The following is a 20388-nucleotide window of genomic DNA, read 5'->3' as shown; positions in this document are numbered from 1 at the left end:
CCCTCAAGATGATAGTCTGAAAAGGAAGAAAGAGGTTTATTCTAACTGATGTTGTAGCATCTTTTGAGGATTCCACTGGAACGGGCCTGAAATGGCCCCATTATATTATGGATGGGCACTGATTAAGACTGATCTGTGAGAGGCAGCATGAAGCGACAAGGTATCCAGACTGCTCGAAATTACAAAGAAAGACTAGTAGTAGAAGACGAAATTAAATAAACTAAGTTACAAACTAGCGGCACGGTGGACGACTGGTTAGAGCGTCTGCCTCACAGTTCTGAGTACTGGGGTTCAATCCCCGGCCCTGCCTGTGTGGAGTTTGCATGTTCTCCCCGTGCCTGCGTGGCTTTTCGCCGGGCACTCCGGTTTTCTCCCACATCCCAAAAACATGCATGCTAGGTTAATTGACAACTCTAAATTGCCTGTAGGTATGAATGTGAGTGCGAATGGTTATTTGTTTCTATGTGCCCTATGATTGGTTGGCAACCAGTTCAGGGTGTACCCCGCCTCCTGCCCAATGATAGCTGGGATAGGCTCCAGCACTCCCGCGACCCTTTGCGAGGATGAGCGGCTCAGAAAATGGATGGATGGAAGTTACAAAATAGCGACAAATAACGATTTATTGATTGAGGAAATTTAGTTACAATTTTGTCCATCCTTTGCGAAGAAGTCACAAAATATTGCATAAATGCTAATTTCAGTGGGATTCAATTCTATTTCAGAAATAAAAAAGTTGAAAAGGAATAAACAAATATACAAAAGTTTATTTTTTTGGTAAATAACATTTAGTCCGACATGAGGGCATTTTCTCCAGTTTTATCCAAGCTAGTTAGCAAGCTACAATGAGGCTAACGGTACAACAAACAGTTGTCAAAACAGTGCAATCCAACCTGTTTCAAAGATTAAAAGATGTGAATAAAATATAAAAATTGTGCATTCCCTCGAGAGTCCAACAGATGGACATTTTGTCCACATTTAACCTTGCCTCATTGAGCTGAAACGATTCTCCACTTTTATCCAAGCGCTTTTGTGTTTTGCACAACTATCAATCTAAGAAAACAAAAACAAATGATTTTTCCACTCATTTTCAGGATTAATATTGGTTTGACCCATTGAAAAGAATAGATAACATACTGAGTCTAGAGCAGATACATTGTTTATTTGACCTTGTATTTGATAAGAAATCCCTCCAGCACACGAAGAAGCACCTTATCTATAATGAAACCCCATGTGCACGATTCAATACAACAATAAATGTAGGTGGCTGATACGATCCAGAGCTCAAGGGGAAAAAAATCTCCACTAGTAAAAGCTCACAATTTCCATCAAGGTAAGAAGACGGGATAAACATGCACATCATCATCTTTCAGGGAATTCGCAAGATGCGGCTGACACTTGATAAATGTTGATTGTTGCCCTGCGAGTGGATTTTTGTGTGATAATCTCTACACAGCTTGACGATTAACTTTGACTTTTAAAACTTGCATCCCATAAAAGTTGTGCAGATGTTTTATATTACCTCAGCCAAGTATTAAACGTGTTTGGCAAGAGCTCATATTTATTCGTTAGTTATCTAGAAAGATTAAGTCGGGAAGAATAACCCAATAAATATTTTGTGAGTGAAGAATTTATTTTCACTTTATGCATTGTCTGCTTGCATCGGGGCCAAGTGATCAACAAGATCCAGCCAATTGAGCGGTGGAGAAGAAAAGCCAGCTGTGTATGACTGTATCGTTTGGCATGTCCTGATTTTTTAATCGAGCACACCGAACACTACAACGAACACACTTGATTTGTTTTCTTTGCACGATTTTTACAATGACATCACATTGTAAAAATTGGTTAAGATGTTAAAAATCAGTATGTGTGAAGTACCCCGCTTCAGGTTCCTTGTCTGATAAATGGCTACAATCTTGTTTGGAAAGTTAGTGGATCGTGTTGTTGTTGAAAACTCCAGTCGCTCTCAATCATCCACTTTTGTTCATTGTCTTCTTGACAAGGCCGGACCTGTTTATGTCTTCAGGACAGATGTGCAGTCCCACATGGTATTCCCATGTCTCGTTCCTCTCATTCCGTTCTTTCGCAGCGGGCCAGAAATTAGACAGTGGACAAAAAGTTCTTCGGAAAGCCAATCTCCACCAATTGTTTCATTTTCTAAAAGCGCAAATAGTTAGTCAAAAGCAGTCAAAGTTAATAAACGGCGACATTTCCAACAGAAGCGGACAGCAGGCTGTGCAAAATGCCCTTTGAATGTTACATCCACCATATCAAACTGAAACAAATAAAGATTAAGCAAAGCACATTTATTTATATAGCGCATTTCATACACAAGTTAACTCAGTGTGCTTTACATGATTAAAAGCATTTAAAAACAAAGAAAAAAAACAGCTTATTAACATTTAAAACAAATGGAAAAAATACAATTAAAACAGCATACAGTGCAAGAAATAGCATTTAAAAGTGGAAATGCTCTAAAAAGCGTTTTTAACCTGGACTTAAAAACACCCTTGGGGCCGATCTCACTTCTGTTGGCAACTTATTGCATTTGTGTGCAGCATAATAGCTAAATGCTGCTTCACCATGTTTGCTTTGGACTCCGTGCTCCACTATTTTACCTGAGTTTGTCGATCTCAGAGCACTACTGAGTTGATATGCCATTAGCATTTCATTCATGTATTCAGGACCTAAATCGTTTAGTGATTTATAGACCAGTAGCAGAACTGTAAAATCTATTCTAAAGCTGACTGGAATCCAGCGTAAAGACTTTAGAATTGGAGCAATATGCTCTGACCTCTTTGTTCTGGTCAGAAACCGAGCTGCAGCATTCTGAATGAGCTGCAGCTGTTTAATGCTCTTTTTAGGGATTAAGACAAACAGCTCTCACCAAACTTTGCACATGCTTTTATCCTGGTGAAAGGATAAAAGCATGTCTCAAACACATGTTAACAGCATGTCTCCCCCCCCCAAACAGAGTAGCGCCCCATGGAAAGTTAGAAAAAAGAAGCTCCTGAAATTAGTTCATCAGTCAACACGAAATTTGGTGGGCATGTCTATCGTAACAAAGAGAGATGAAAATGTCTCAAGGGTCAGTGCCCAAACGTGAACTGGAAAGTCCATTTTGGGTGAATTTCAGGGCTCGATCTCTGACAAGCTCCTACTAGGGACCTCGCCAAAATAAGCCTCCCAGTCGTAAGAAGAATCTGACAGAGGGGTAATGCTAAAGTGGGAAGCTCATTTGCTTACAACATGGGCGAATTTTGATGATCAAAGATACGCCATAAAAAAAAGGGTGTGTGAGGGACCGTTAATCGCAGCTCACAGGCTTTAAATTACCACTGAAAAAAAAAAAATTAATTAACAGGCCAACATTGCTACCGGGAGCATGTAAGGACAGTAACTACTAACTATGCCTTACATTAGTAGCACAACGATAGCATTTTTGATTACAAACTAACAACTGTATAGTATTACAGTAAACCCCCGCAAAAAAACGAGCAATTGATATACCCCCAAAAATGTTTATAGTCGCCTAGTTTAATAGAAATTACATAAATATATAATTATAATAATAATAATATTGATAATAGTAATAATTATAATAAATTGACCAATTCAAATTATTTGGACAAGTGCTATAGCTTTATCAAGGTTAGTTTGGGATTTTGCAAAAACAAGAAAAAACAAAACATGTCAGACTTCCTTTCGGTCTTGTGCTGTGATTGGTCAGTCTGTGTTAGCCAAAGGTCAATTAATCCCATGACATCGAATCAGATGATCTTGGACACAGTCAGGTCTTGTTGTGAAGAAATACGTGCCTAGAAGATTAGATCCAGCGCTCATAGTCAATCCCAGCTGCACTGAGGGGGTTAGATGAGGTAGGGGGTGCCTTTCATTGCCTGCCTGTCAAACGTACCTGTAGCCTGATTGCGAAAGAGACGTGCTACCTGTCATGCCCACACAACAATCCTGTCACTGCAAATCTGCCAGAGGATGTTAGAACCTGTATCGGAAACACTGTATCAGTGATTTAGACGACTATGAAAGACTGACCCACCCTGGAGGGCTCAGCATGCTTGTGCACAGAGGCTTGGCCACCTGTGAGAGACAACAGTAGTACCTTGAAGTTGAAATGTCTTCAGAGTGCCCCAGTAGACCTCATTTCAGCCGGCATCAAAAGATGAACTCTGTGTGTGTTTTCGTTGTTCCCTTGGCTGTTTTGTGCCGCTTTTACTGGAAGGGCGGATAGTGGCAAAAGAAGAAAAATGTCTAACAGATGTTACCATGACATGAGTGGGCACACATTTTAAGCAGAAAACACTCTGCCAGTGTCCAGTTACTTTTGTCTACCGTTAGGGATCATGGTAGTTGGAGATGCCCACCAGTAGAAGCACAAATGTTGCTTCTATGGAGCAATGTTTAGCGACATTACAGTGCATCACCGTTCATCCAAGGGGCATATGCTCCAGACCCAATCACGAGAGATGAAATGCTACGATATGGAGCAACTGTGCACTTTTTTTATTTTACATTGTTTTATCCCTCCTTTACACGTCAAAAACATTTAAACTTATGAAACATATTAAAATACACTTATTTAGCACCTGTTCTCACTCTCTCAGTCAAGAAGTGGGACTTTGAGGAAACGGAAAGAAGAATTTCTCGCTCTACACAGTTCTCCAAATAAGAGGCAAATCGTGCTTGCTTCAAGTTGTTTATCACTCTCAGTTGAAGTTTACTGTAAAACTGACACACAAAACAAAAAAGAATAAAACGTATATTTAAACAAAAAATGTTCAGCCACGCCTTGTAATTTATTCTAACGAATGTCACCGAACTTAATGCCGACATATAATGTGAAACGCCATACAGGCTAACTGAAACTCGCATAACAGTAATCATAAAACTTCAAACAACTGCTACTTTAAAACACGTGGAGTGGCAACACTTACCAACAGAGCATACAACAATACTCACAGAAGTATTACTGGATCTTAGTAGAGGGACCTGCGCATCTTCTTCTTGTCTTTAATTTGGCTGCCCGGCATGTTGCTGCACAACATCTTACTACACAAAAGGTGCGCAACTCTAAATTCCGACTTGGCTGTATGTTGTAAAAACGATCACTTAAAAATCTACGATTTAGCCAGGGTGCTTTTTAGATCCCAGCACTCACTTTTTGGCACAATACTTTTTTGTCTTTCAATATTGCGTGACAGAATTTGTCTTTGCATTCATGAGCCTAAATGCCTGAACTATGAGGTGAAGATGTAATGAGCCCTTTTAATTGTGCATTCGCTTCCATTAAGACCCCCCATATGGGCCTGTGCCTGTCTTTGTGTTTGCATACGAGCCGCGCTGTTTGTCTGCGGCTTCCTGGCAAGTGCTGCTGTTGGCCGCCAGCCGACACCGCCCGCATCAATGTGTTTATCGCCCTTGTGTACGCACATACAGGCATGCAGGAGAACAGTGGGAGGGGGTCAGTTCTGGTTCTACAGTTAATAATAATTTCCCAAGGGGTCATAGTGGAGAGCTAGATAGTCTTTTAATCAAATAAAGTCATAATCACATCAGATTTGACTTGAAATTACAGATTATAAACAAACAGTGAGAAAATCTGAATGTTTGCCAGCCATTCGGAATAAAAAGTAAAGTATGAGAAAATTTACTGTTTTGCCATCACAGCTCGGACCCTCCTGTGTGGAGTTTGCATGTTCTCCCCGTTCTTGCATGGATTTTCTCGGTACTTCCTCCCACATACCATAAACATACATGCTAGGTTCATTGCAGACTCTAAATGTAAATGTGACTCTAAATGTAAATTTGAGTATGAATGGGTGGTTGTCAATATGTGCCTTGCAATTAACTGGTGACCAGTCCAGGGGGTACTCTCTTTCAAAGTAACCTGGGAAAGGCTCGAGTTCAACAATGGTCCAAATGAAGACAAGTGCTATAGAAGTTAGGCTTTTTGCGATCAAGATTTTTGGAGCCAATCACAAGATGGAGCAATGTGTCTATTTAAATGACTTGTTCATAGACTATACTGAGTATCTTCAAAAGTATTCTCTATTTAGGTCATGTATTCTAATCAGTCAGGTCAAACCAACATTACAACATGACAGAAATAATGGGTGCTAGCTTACTGTAAATGAATTACTTCATTGTAATTCAATTCAATTAAATCACACACACCAAAACTTTAGAGCATGATTCGACAGAACGCTGGCATGTTTACGTACAACCGTTAGTGCTAGCACAGCTTGCTAGGCTACATAACGTCTTGTTGCCTGCTTGCGAGCCGTATCGTATTAAAAGTACGTGAACATACCTCAGGGAATCGTTGAATTCAAGTCCTCTCCCGAGCACCAGTGACAACCAGCACACGTTTTCCCCCATTTTGTTCTTATAATACACCCGGCGGATGACAAGCGGTCCAGAAAATGGATGGCTAAAACTCAAGAGGTAAGTTTATTGCATTGCAGATGTCAAATTATATCCAGGTGACTATTTATGTTTGGATTCACCAAAATTGGCAGTGTGCAGGCTCCTAATGCGATGATGCACAGTCCCAGAGACGGTTTCTCACACTGACAATCACACCCTGGCCTTTTACTGAAGGACCTTTGCCCAACGGTATCAATAACATACTCACCCTAATGAGTATAAGCGGAGTAGAAAATGGGTAGATGAATGGATAATTAAACAGCTTACGCTAATTTTGTTTGCCGTCGGAATAAGAGCTATAGGAGTGCAGGTGTTTGAAGGCCTTCAATCAGGAGTCAATTAGTACTTGATAGTCCTCTCAGCTGCTGACAAACGGGCACTTGCGCAAACATGGAGTGAAATTATAATTGGATGCTCTGAAGTTGAGAATGAGAATGTTTTGTTCACCCTGGCTTGTTCGTCAAGGCAAAAAAATAGGTTAAGGTTGGAGCTGAACAAGATATATTGATACTTGAGTCATATTAAAATGCGTTTGCAAGGGCCGAAAGCAAATTTACTACATGTGGGTGAGCGAGTCAGGACAAAGTGAAGGATAACGGGCATTACTGAGCTTGTACAACACAATCGGGGATATGATAATGGTCAAGCTTGCTGTCAAGAGGTAATACTACATATTTCAGGAAATGTCGTGGTTCACATAGTACGTAACTGACTTATAGGATCTACTGCCTGTCAATGCCCCATTCACAAACGCCCAGTCCAGGCAGGGTCTTTCTACTTCAGTTTTAGCCCCCACAGTGTCCATTTTGCAGCAGTAGTCTTTTTTTTTTTTTTTTTTTTTTGCTGCTGAGAGTCTCCTCTTGGGAAAAAATCAACCTCCTTACTGACAGCCACAAGCTGAGAAGCAAAAACAGGAGTTCTCCTCTGGTAAACAATGATTTTCGTAGTTTTTCACTGTACTATTTTGAAGTGAAAACCGAGTAGAGATGTGGAAAGGTAATATACTGTACTTGGACCTTGTTTAGGTTTACATAATCCATACCTGCTTAACCGTAGAGGTAATGTATATAATTTAAAGAAAGAATTGGTGAAAGCAAGAACTAAATGACTTGAGGGAGTAAATCCCACTCAATACCCCGTTGACAATCACCCTGCAATAGACTGAAGACCAGTCCAGGCATGGTGTTTCGACTACAGTATTAGATTAGTCCCCACTTTGCTACGGTGGTCTGTTCTTTTTCTGATCAGTCTCATCTTGGATAAAATTGCTTGGAGAAGACCAATCCAGGCAGTGTGTCATCTGCCTTTTCCCATAAGTCATTTGGTACGGGCTCCACTGCCCAAAAAATATTGATGAATGGAACTGGTAAGACTCCAAGAATTTCTCAAAATAAGAATTAAGGTGAGTCACTGGAGAGTGGGCGGTAATGGGTACTGATCCTGCATTGAATGTCAATGTTACCAAACCCAGTTATTCATAACAAATAGTTGCTGTTGATGGAGATGCCACACGCAGCCAGGCCCAGGCTTGCATACTTGCCAAATTACTGATGTGATCTATGAAGCTCATTGAAATGATGTGAACCTTCTGAATCACTACCACCACACACCGGCCTTCAATGATATCAGCCAGCACAAAGAAACACCATAGACTCATGACAACACACCGACCGGGTATGCTTGCGTCTGAGCTTCTCCAGTTACCTGCGCGGAGAAGACGAACAGTGAAACCAGACGTCTCTCTGAGAAAGCTAAGGTTGCACCTTGCAGCCCAGCACAATAACTCAAAGACGCTCTTTGTTCTAAGACAGCAACCTCAACACCGGGTAAAAAAAAACAAATTTGTTTTTGGTTTGCTTTGGCCATCTGTAACATGTCTGGACTTGCGTTGTCAAGGTTGTTTGATTCTGTGGTAAACAGGATGAAAGCAAGCTGCCAAAGTTTTGCTGTTTACAGCTGCAGCTCTCATTTAGGAGACACATGGTCAAGCTTGTGCGAAGTTACGCACAAATGCAAAAAAAAAACCTGACCTCTGCAATCCTCAGTCTGCCTCTGGGATTCGTCCTTTATCCACCCTTCCCTGGCAGCCCTTCATCCACAACGGTCAAACGATGAACAGACTGAGCCTTGCAGATTTTCAATCTTCATAACTCATCTGCGGACTGGAGTCACACAACCATGTTGGCGTTCTCTTACAAACACATTGAATGACAGATGACGATGTCCATGGCTAAATTCCCCAGGGGGACCCATGAATCTGAGCTGTTTCTTACTGTGGCAATCGGCCCGGCAGACAGTGACACATTCTTGAGAAATGTTCTCAAGTTAAAGCAGCGAGCATGTGCTTGGTCGTCACAGGCTGAATTAAAGACACTGGGGTTGCCACGAGTCGCACTACAGTATATTCTCTGTCATACTTGCGAACATTACAGTGTAAAGTACATCCAATGATTCATACTGGCGGCTAACATCTCTTCCCGGATGAGGGCATATCGATCCAGGCGCATTCCATTGTGATTGAACACAATGAGGTCAAATAAGATGCCTTTCTATGAGCTGAGAAACAGCCATCTATCCATTTTCTATAGGGCTTGTCGTCATTAGGCTTGCTGGTAAGATGGAGCCTATCTCAGTTGACTTTGGTCGAGAGCTGGAGTAGACCCTGGACTGGTCGCCAGCCAGGGCAAGAGTTGAGAAACGATTGAAATGAAACAGGCAGTCCTGGGTTTCGAGTGGTCTGGACATACAGCATGTCGAGGTTACGAAAGGCGCAGCGGGGTAAGAATACGTCGTCACAAGGCACATTCAAGTACTGCCGTACTTATTGTTTTTCATTTGATTGCTGTATATTTATGGCCTAGCTACAAAAGCTAATCCAGATACCCAGTAACTCTCTACGACCTGAAGGGACACCTAAGGGGATCCCATGCCTGGTCCAACCTTGAGCCTCCTACCAGACAGACATGAACAGGTCACTTTTATTTGTAGGGGACTACCTTGACAGAGTCTTGGTATGAAGGGCCAGTGCTCCTTATGCCCCTTATCCACTGGACAGTACCGACTCATCTCCACACAATTGACAAGGTGGTATTCATAGTCGCTGATTGGTCTGGCATTTTGGTCATCGCGAAGTCATAGAAATTACAATAATGAAGACACATTGATGTGCCTCTACTTAAGGCAGCAAAATATCATACTCTACAGTCTCTCCTTTGCTGCAGCAGTCCATTTTCTTGCAGCTCTCAGTCTCCTGGATTACAGGTAATGCATCGTCAATAACCAAGAAGGCTCGTCGCCTCCATTTAACTTTTTGAAGATTACAGAATATATTATTCTTTTTGTTTTTTCATGGCTGACAAATTAAAGTGCTATCAGAGTTAAACATTCTATACTGACCAAACAGTCATTTTTTAGATGATGATGCTTTTTACTATGTCTTCATCACTTTTTATTGCACGTAGGATTTCAGACTCCTGAACCACAAACGACTCTCAGAGGGGTTCAAAGATGGCACGTTGAAGCAACATACGTGCTGTAGCTGGGATTTGATGGCTGTAATTTTACATTTCTGACACCCAGCTTTTTTTTGGGTAAACAGAATCAAAAACAGGGCGACCACGGCTGCGGCGGAAACCTGCTCGAACATCTTAAATAAGAGGCAATGATGCGAAACCCAGATGGAGTGATCTCACGCTTGATACTCGGTCGACCTGTCACGAAGTATTTTATGTCTAATGGTAACGAGAGGAAGGAGGATAGGATTTTGCAAATGACTTGCAGACGTTAAAAAGTGAGTCATGGCAGGCCAACTTTAGGGCCAGCGTTAGAAGAAATGTCCCTAATTGGGAAAATCAACTCTTTCAATTAATCTGGATGATTTTTATGTTTTTAATAAAGTGGGTATGGCGATACTAATAATATTCAAGTGAGTTTAAGGAGCACCTATCCACATGACATTACGTGTGCAAATAATGACCAATTAAGACTACCCCCTGTGTCTTATTCTCTGACTGCACCTGCTTCAACAGGCAGGATGCATCGTGGACTGGTCGCCAGTCAATCAGGGGGAACAGGACAAACAAGTATTCACAATCTTGAAGTAGAATTTTAAAAGAACCTGGCATGCATGTTTTTGGAATGTCGGAAGAAACAGGAGCACGCGCATAAAACCCACGCAAGCACAGGGCGAATGTACGAACTCGCATTTCGAACCCCGAACCTAATCAAAGACATTCTGAACAATTCTGTTTAGAAAATCCTGAGCATGCACATTGTAGCTCAAAGCATCTCTTAATGTGGAAATAATCCTCCCCCTCCACACTAAGCCTGAAGAAGCCGTTCGATGAAGGAGAACCAAGAACTACATGCCTTGTTGCCATGAAACGGAGGCATGCTGAAAGAAGATAACGCACCCCGCTGGATAACCGAGATCCCCCCTCCCCTCATCCAGACTTCATATCCTGAACCCGGCAGGAGGGGGCCACTCGGGTCTGTCCACAAAGCAAGTTGTCAGCCGCAAAGTTTACGGCATGTTGCTACATGCCTGTGCAGCAAGTCTGTGCGAAATTTCACCATTTGTATATGACTGCTTTCACTGCTCAGTGAAGCAAGGGATAACTACGTAGGAGCATCATCTCTGTTGGATTGGCTCGGTTCTTTGGGGTTTTTATATTTAATTAGTCCGGATTTAAGATAAACCTATTAGGAAGATAACTCTCCTCTTGTTATCTTCTCAACAGGGTTATATTCAGCATCACATTCTATTCAAAATGACCTCCGACTGAGGTTACAATTTTACCCTCAGTGGGTCGCATTAAGCACACCTGCACGATCTCATGACAGCTGAGCAACCCGTTTTTTGTCAATGTCTTTATGTCCCAAAAGTATTCTCTGTCATTTGATTGTCTGTTGTCATACTAAAGCGGCTCCAACTACCGGAGCCAAATTCCTTGTGTGTTTTTTGGACATACTTGGCAAATAAAGATGATTCTGATTCTGATGAGACTTGCTTGAAAATACCGTATTTTCACAACCATAGGGGGCACCGTAGTAAAAGGCGCAGTCTCAGTTACGGGGGCTATTTCTGTATTTAACACATACATAAGGTGCAACGTATTTTTGGGTGCAGGCATGGTAAAACATACGCTATCTTAAAACATACGGTAGCATGCATGCACGCTAAAACAATGTTTTTAAAAAGGCAGCGGGGGAAAAACTGAGTTCGTTTGTACTTTATTGTATTTAACAATGTACTCACGTTATTTTTTGATCAATCCTCATCCACAAATCCATCAAAGTACTCATGTTCTGTATCCGAAATGAACATCTAGGCAAGTTCTCAATCAAACACGCCAGGTTCGAGTCAGTCCCGTGCGACTCCTTACAAATACGAAGGCTTGAACAACAGTGCAAGCATACACGTTAGCCCAAGCATCCACAATCCATTCACAAATTGTGGCGTAACTCGCCCGGCGTTGCCTCCCTGTCTTAGTAAAGCTGTGTTCGCCATCTGTCATCCATCGCTCCCACGCCGCTCGCAACTCCACTTTGAACGCCCTGTTTACACCGATGTCCAGTGGTCGGAGTTCATTAATCGATTGCTCGAGTTGGTCTTCCAACTCTGGCCACCTCGCCTTGTTTCCGCATTTTCTTTTTCTTTTTTTCCCGCGGAAACTCATTTTTGTCTGCTTGACTTGGCGAAGCTCGTTTTCCTGCTTCCTCCACCTGCGAACCATGGATTCGTTGATCTTGAATTCTCTCGCGGCTGCTCGATTCCCGTGTTCCTCCGCGTAACTGATAGCTTACAATTTAAACTGTGCTTTGTAAGCGTGTCACTTTGTAGTAGCAGTCAAGCCAGCCACCCCTAATTTTGTTCATACTAAGCATTACGGTAATAGGTCACCAACTCGTGGCGAAAACCACCTTCAAAATAAAAGCTTCCCAATAATACGGACGTCAGTGCTCTTTGGTTAAGGAATGCAACCAGCAAAATTAATTTGAATCTTGAGATAAATTTAAAAAATTCAGACAGTTTACTTTAGTAACATGACTTTTAAAAGGAAGGTCTAATGGTTGTACTAACAAAAATAAATTCTCCAAAACCCATGCCTGTAAATACACAGAAAGTCTTCCATTTATGTTTGAAGCAGCCATCGCTGTCATTTTTACCATTTCCAAGGGTCCTTCAAAGAAAAAATTCAGCCCCACAGGTCAGTTTCCCTTACAAATGTGATATTTAATCGGCATGTCATTCAGGAGTAAACTCGCAAAAATATCTGGCAATGTCAGAAAATATACAGTCAGGAAGACGGGAGATAAATTCAACCATGGTTGAGATCTTGATTGACTGATTGATGGAGCACTCAGGGACTAACAATATAACATACACATACAGGTGTAAAAGTGTACTTTTCTACTGCTTAAATACAAAGTGCCCTGCGATTGGCTGGCAACCAGTTCAGGGTGTAACCCGCCTCCTGCCCGATGATAGCTGGGATAGGCTCCAGCACTCCCGCGACCCTTGTGAGAATTAGTGGCTCAGATAATGGATGGATGGATAAATACAAAGTTGAGTACTTTTGCCACCTCTGCTGGTTCGGGTGAGGAGACTCATGATAATTGGTGGTGCTATCGTTGTGCTATAAGAGCAGTATGTGTATGATATATGTGTAGCCCGCTTTAGTAGGCTTTATCCTTCCTCCAAAATGTGACTTTTATTCTTCTCTAGCCAATGACTAAATATCTAGCGGTGCAGCAGGCTGCTGGCGAGGCGGGCGCGTTCCAATCATTTGTGGGGGGAAAAAGAGAAGATGTTGATCAGGGGCGGAAATTGCTTGTCATCGCGCACTGAACTCTTATCCATCACAAGTCTCCCTGCTTGTGACCTTTTCAAGCGGGCCTTGAATGTGGAGTGCTGCGCTGAGCACATCCCGCAACCACAGGGAGATGTGAATCTGGCGAGCCCACATGAAAAGACAATGATGCAAACTTGAAGAGGAGCTTAACTGCGCTGCGTTTCATTAACTACTGGCCTCTTGGCTCTTTGTTTCGGGCGCCTATTGAACCCCAGCGTGCCACTCCTGAGCTCTAAAGCCGCCCCCGTCTGAGCTTCTTTCCACAGCGGCCCGAGTGGGCGTGGAAGGGAGAGTCGAGGTTCCAGGGCGTGACTAATGCGCCGGCCTGGTGTTGCTGTTCCATGCTGGTACGGGTGACAGCCCCTCTTTCTGGGTTGGTTGTATGGCGAGGCTCGCCGTGGCCGTCGTGGAGGGCAGCGCAATAAACCTCCCCCTCCCCAATCCTGTCCATGCATCCCCCCACACTCAAAGCACCCAACCCCAGTGATGCATTCACAGCAGACCCTTTCAGCAGGTCATTCAGACAGGCAATAAAGAACCGGGCTATGGCTGTGTCTATGTTTAAAAGTGCACTACTTACCGAAGGTTAGGGCTTCCCGGTGAAATTTCAGAATGCAATCTAGCAGGTTAACTTGTTTGACCTTCTCTAAACTTGTTTATGCACTTTCACTCTTTCAGTGTTTTTGCACAACTTGCTGTTCTTTAACAAGGAGCGGAACAGCAAAATATCGCTATTTAATTTCCAATCACATACACTTCTAATACCTTTCTGTGACTCTTCCAGTTAAATTTTGCATGCTGAACAAACAAAGTTCACAAGTGTTTGAGCCATGATTGGAACAGTAAATATCCTGGTTCAATTAAAATTGGTATTAAAATCTCCATCATGCTGTTGACATCATAACATCATGAGACCAAGACAACACCTAAGAATGGATCAACAGTACCTCACCATTGCATGGCTTCAAACAGGATGTTTTCAGAATGAAGAGGCCACGAAGCTTAGAGTATCATAGAGTTTCATCAGCAGGTTGCAACAGATACTGTATACAGAGAGACTGGAAAAGTCACAAAAGGCATAGAGGTCTCTCTTCGAAATGTGTTACTCGATTCATGGATCAAACACCTGTAGTGATTTTTTGCCATTCTGCTCCTTGTCAGACAACAGACGAAAAAAATGTATGTACATTTTTGAGAAAATTGAGACGAGACTATTATTTTGGTTAACAGTGGTGCCTTGAGATAAGAGTGAATAAACTTAAAAGTTTTTCGAGATATGTGTCATCATTCAGCTGATTTTTTTTTTCTTTTCTTTGAATCGCGAGCAACAATTTGAGATATGAGCGCTGTATGGGGGCAGTAAACTCAACTCGGTTCACAACAGCAGCTGTTTGGCAAACAGTGAACACTTCACAAAGTATTCTTTGAACTGTTTATTGCCACTCGCAGTTGAGGTTTACTGTCAAACTAGACATATAACAAAGACAATTATACATTGTGTATTTAAAACAACCACCTTACACACATAATGGTAAATGCCATAGACAGGCTAACGAATATCAGCCAGGTATCGGTGTTATAATGCTTTAAGCAACAGAAAATTGAATACAAACGGTGGCGCAACATATGTAGACAGATAAAATGAGTAAACTCAGAGGTCATCGGCAAAGAACAACTAACTTACGACTAACTGACTCACTTCAGCGACTGACCTGCTTCATGTATATGTATACGTCTGCTATACACCCCACAGATGGCCAAGGTCCGCACACCAGAAGAACCAGCACAATGAATTGAAGCAGTAAATGTGTCAAAAACGGTTTCATTGTATGTCATTACTGTATGGTTTTGTAAAAGACAATATTATAGATTTATATATTTTTCATATTAAAATCCATCCATCCAGCCATCCATTTTCTGAGCCGCTTCTCCTCACTAGGGTTCCGGGCGAGCTGGAGCCTATCCCAGCTATCATCGGGCAGGAGGCGGAGTACACCCTGAACTGGTTGCCAGCCAATCGCAGCATATTAAAATCACATAACCAGAATATGGGGGGGAGGGGGGGGGGGGGGGGGGGGGGGGGGGGTGTTTGGGGTGGTTCGAGCTCAGAGGCTTTTCGATACGGCCCCGACTTCTCACAGACATTTCGGGCTGCTTAGTGGTCGCCCAATGCATGATGCATGGTTACAGTATGGGAAAGTCCCATACTCTCAAACATCTCAGGAACGTTAAGCTACAGTGTATCCGGGTGCAATCCACACGCCGCCGCAATCTTAGCACATTAACAGCCTTGAGCAAAGGCATTTAAAGAAAACCACATCATTACACCGGCCACTCTCTCTCCCTCTCTCCCGCTCTCTCTCGTTCGCCACCACCGCTCTCACGCTCATTGCACATGCCGGCGCATTCCAGGCCCGAGAGGAACATCTCTTTTTCCAATGGGGTCGCAAATTATCTTGGAAATCAGCTCCAATTTTGTGTGCCACTCCTGAGAATCACATCTTTAAAAAAAAGAATTATACTGGCAGGATGTTGTGTAATTTCACCCAGATGTTTCCACAAAGAGGTACCGTTTGACACAATGTGTTTTTTTTCCCATGGTACACTAGCTAACTGTATGTCGCAATTGTGCCCGGTAACTGCTGACACGAACAAAGGTGCTTAAGTTCTTATATAGTGGGGGACGGGCAACTCATGCCAGGGACCAAGTGCGTCCCTGGGCCTAATTTTAGCCACGCCCCAAAAAATTGGGAACACTGAAATGATGAAAAACAGTTTGATGCTATCTCTCCACAATTGAGTACTATATAGTTCTCAGTCTTTGCACATTTCCAGCAATTATCTGAATCTCATCTGAATTATCTCTGCATTCCCTTTACAGGGTGTTTTAGAGAGAGGACTGGTCTACGGGGCCTGTTCCAGTCTAGGAGTGAGGAAGCACCTCAGCCAGATATCTAAAAATATTGTCCTACATAACAAACAAGGACAAGTCATAGGAGAAGAAAAAATGCAGTTGAGAGTTCTTTTGAGTAACTCAGCCCATCTCCCTACTGCAAGGACGTTCAAATGCGGTCCGCATTCTGACTGACTGAACTGTCAAACCACGCTGGCGCATAAATACGACACACGTGCCACCCAATAGCATCTCTCCCAGAAAAAGCAAGGGATGGGGAGGGTGGGCTTCTCGCACACTGTTTTAATTTACAGTCGCTGTCAGCAGCTGAACATATTCACCGAACCACTGTCTGGTGAAAATGCACTGGCAGCAATAAATGCTCCAGGAGGGAGGGGGCCGTGGCGGAGGTGGGGTGGGGTGGGGTGGGGTGGGGTGGGGGCTGACGAGGCTGTCGTGTGCGGCGTACTGATGTTGGGATGACAACTTTTCTCCGAGGACTACAACTGACGTGACCTCCCTGTCTCGAATACAGTACAGGAGAAGGTGCATTCATGTACCGCACAGGAAGAATTATTACGCTCCTGAAAAGGATCCAGAGACATATTATGTGGAAGCGACGTTTTAGTCCTCTAACAGTGTTGTCGGGTGCGCTTTCAAGTCGCTGGACTACATGGGAGCACTGTTATGTCAAAACCTAAAGCTAAGCAGAGCTGCAGTGTTTTGGATGCACTTTTAGTTAATAAAAAAAAAAAAAAAAAAAGTGTGATAAAAAGCCCCTCCTAAACTCTATCTGAGTTTTATAGCGCGAGTCCTCAACGAAGAACTTAATCCCAACTGACTTTTGGGGCAAGAATCGGGGTACACCATGGACTCGTCGCCAATAATAATTATTACATTAATTACAGTGAAAGCCATGGACAATTCAGAGCCGTCTAGCATGCCTGTTTTGGGAAAATGGGAGGAAAGAAGGATTCAAACCCAGATCCTCATGACTGCGAGGCAGACATGCCAACCATTAGGTCCCCATGCTGCCACATACATAATCCAATGCATAATAATGATCATGTTTTCATGGATTTAGTCCAACTCCTAGCTGTAAACCAATGAATTGCTCAGTGCTTGCTTAGGGTGATGATGATGTTATGATTATAACAGCCATATGTTTTGCCTTTTTCCCACATTTTCTTACTTGCGCGATTAAGACCACAAAAAGGGGTTAATACACTCAATATGGTCTGTAAAATCTTTCTAGTTAGTAGCTTGTAAAAACAATTACCATGACAGCGTCTTTTTCACTCATACATGTCATTTCAAGTCAACAAAGTGCAACAGAAAGCAAATGATGGAGTATAGTGTACTGTAACTAAGCAGTTCTGCATTGGGCTGCATGTGTGTCTGGTTGGGGTGGCATTGTTGTCGGTTCTCACCGGTCTGGGCTCCGGCGTCGTGGACACACTGCACAAGCAAGACAAGTCCGAGCAGCAGGTCCAGTCTCCTCTCCAGCGCCATGTCCACGGATATCCGAGAGGTGGTCGTCTTCCTAGCCCCCCCCCCCCCCCCCCCCCCCCGTTATCCTCCACTCCTCCGAGGCGGCGGAACCCCGCAACTCTCCTTCGTCTTCCCGGAGAAAATAAAAAGAAGGGGGGGAAAAAACCTGCTTTGTCCTCCACGCGGAGGTGCTTTCTGCTCCCACACAATTGCGCTGCCTCCGCTTCCAAAGTGAACCAACAAGAAGAACAAAAAATAGGAATGAAATATTCAAATGTGACAAAAGGCAAAAGTTGAACACATCTGTGCTCTCCCGGTGTGCTCCGATGTGTGTGCTGTGTGTGTGCGCGCGCGCGTGTGCGGTCCAGTGTTGCGCTCCTGGAGAAAAAGAAAGTGCGCGTGTGACGTCACCACGCCCTCGCAGCCAACGAGATTGCGTCTTTTGGGATGTTGCGAGAACACACCCGGAAAACGAACCATTTACCGCCATTCGCGGTTTCATCTTTCGCTAAGATAGCTAACTGCAGTAGAGAAATTACAAATTATCTATCTATCTATCGATCTATCTATCTGTTGCTAAACTAGCGCGGAGAACCTACAAATAATTATTTACTGTATATGCTTGCTAACTAGCCAACTACCACGGAGAAGTGACAAATTAAGGAAAGTCTCCAAACGTCAACAAACATCTAGATATACTGAATATTGTTTAACTAGATAACTACTGTGGAGAAGTAATAAACCATTGTAGTGAAAATGTCAAAACATGTTAACCAAATAATGTACTGTTAATAATATAATTATTTATTAATATATTGCTAGTAGTCTATTGCAAGCTTGCTAAGTGTCTGTCTCGATAGCTATGTGCAATAGTAAGACAATTTTAATGTCACTTAGAAATTACACTCACAAATCCTGATTACATTTATTTTAAAATATCAGATCAGATGTTGATTAAACTTCTTGGCTGACTTCCTAGTATGGTGCTGTACGTCCCAAAAAGTGGAATGTCTGAATGAAAATGATTAATTTGCAAGGTAGTGGGGGAAAAAAAGAAAAAAGGCAAGGCAAAAAAAAAAAAGGCAATATTAGGAAATCCTAATATTAGCTTGGTGAAAAAATGCTATGAACATACATTTGGAGTTTTCTTATTTTTTTACATTCTTGATGTCGCACCAAAAGTTGTGGGCAGCTTTAAGCAGGTACAAGCACTACAGTGTTGACAGCATTACATCACCATCATGTGTGTTTTCCTCACAGACGGCCAGACATGGGAGGGAGGTGGCGGTCGGTGTTTTTCCCCCCATTCCCTGCCATGGCGTTCCTTTTGCCGCTCATGCAGGGAGGAGAACTTAACAATAAAGACGCAGCTCGCTGTGGGAATACCGGGAGTGGTCACGGAAAAGCTGAGAAAATGAAGGAACGCTTTTATAAATCACTCAGCTGCTGGCATCAAATATTAACAGTTGAAAGGGCCTTAAAATATCATCACCCATATGTGACTTACCACGAAAAAATGTCACCTTCCCCAAAAACAGCTGGACAAATATTATAGATTCATATTTTTGTTTATTCTTTAAACAAGTCAAGCTACTTTAGCCTGAATTATACGTAACAATTATCAATTACATTTTACTATTGCATTACTTCCATAGTGTTACATACACATCCTAACCAACATCAATAGTGATACATGCTTTGAATGAGGGAATGCAGCGGCCATCTGGTGGATAAATATGCAAATAAAATAAATAAAAAATGTACCCCTCATTTGTCTAAATCAATTAGTCATAAACGTTAGTAGAAAGGCTACTGTTGTATTTTATGTTAAACAGAAAAGTAAAAATGTAAAATTCAAAATGTTAATACATCTCATTATTCACATATGTTAGGGTTAAAGTTTATTATAAATGCATATGTTGTATTTTAAAGGTGCTAAAGAGATCAATAAAATATAAATCAATAGTTTTAAATAAAAAATTACAAAACCTTTTTACATACAAATAATTTTTCATTATCAATAATGACACGCTTGTCATTTCACTGCTGAGCCACCCTCATACAAAGCAGTAATATGTATGAAATTTTGCTGCATGCTTTGAATGGAGGGGAAGCTAGCACCATCACCAGATAAATGAAGGATGTAGGTGGACAAAAATTGTATTTGAAATTTAAATGTTAAAGCATGGCGCTAGTTTAAATTAAGATAAACATCGACTCAAAAATGTCATTTTTGTCGCTATTTGTCTAGCTTGGAATTAATATTCTCTGGTAAATTTGACAGCTATTCATTCCCACAGTGAAAAGGCTTGGGAATAATATTTAAAAAACTGTATGGCACAAAAATGAAATTATCCCTTGGATGCCTACACTTCACAATGTGACACTTGAGTTTGTGCACCGTCGTGATTGAAGTGAGTATAGTTTTACTCAGCATTTGCAGAGTGACCTTCACAAGTCTTCAGGGGTTTTTCATCAGCTGCTTTCCTGCGTAAAATCTTGTAGCTTGATTTGATCAGCGCCCACCTCATGGCAAAAATGTATATGCACCCAGAACAATGATGGCAAAGCGTCTGATGGATTTACCTCATAGGAGCAGCTCGTCACTCTAAGGAAAGCTTCTTTCGTCTTTCTTCCAATCGGTTTCGTCTGCGCATACCCATCTCGTCCAATCACGGTCAATTCATCTTCTATTGAGGCAATCAGTGC

General features: G+C 42.3%; 1 protein-coding gene and 1 long non-coding RNA gene across 6 annotated transcripts in view; both read right to left on the bottom strand.

Moving 5' to 3' along the window:
• plxdc2b (plexin domain containing 2b) overlaps positions 1-17754 on the bottom strand; it is a 69481-nt gene extending 51727 nt beyond the window's left edge. For both annotated transcript variants that reach the window (XM_061757790.1, XM_061757791.1), the window contains exon 1: positions 17619-17754. In XM_061757790.1, coding sequence (XP_061613774.1) covers positions 17619-17700 — 82 coding nt within the window. In that variant the 5' untranslated portion in view covers positions 17701-17754. The remainder of the gene's footprint in view (positions 1-17618) is intronic.
• Positions 1183-7245, bottom strand: LOC133470009 (uncharacterized). Of its 4 annotated transcripts, none has more exons than XR_009785833.1 (5): positions 4975-7245; positions 4602-4743; positions 4118-4230; positions 3914-4000; positions 1183-3815 (listed from the first exon to the last, which is right to left on the bottom strand). It is a non-coding gene; the product is annotated as an uncharacterized LOC133470009 (long non-coding RNA). The 4 variants fall into 4 exon arrangements; XR_009785834.1 differs by having other exon boundaries at positions 1183-4000; positions 4975-5064; positions 6326-7245; XR_009785832.1 differs by having other exon boundaries at positions 1183-4000.
• Positions 17755-20388: the final 2634 nt, after the last annotated feature.

This window comes from Phyllopteryx taeniolatus, chromosome 20 (assembly GCF_024500385.1).
Source record: "Phyllopteryx taeniolatus isolate TA_2022b chromosome 20, UOR_Ptae_1.2, whole genome shotgun sequence".
Lineage (NCBI taxonomy): Eukaryota > Metazoa > Chordata > Actinopteri > Syngnathiformes > Syngnathidae > Phyllopteryx > Phyllopteryx taeniolatus.
Note: the sequence above shows the minus strand (reverse complement) of the source record. Positions and strands in the feature narration are given on the sequence as shown.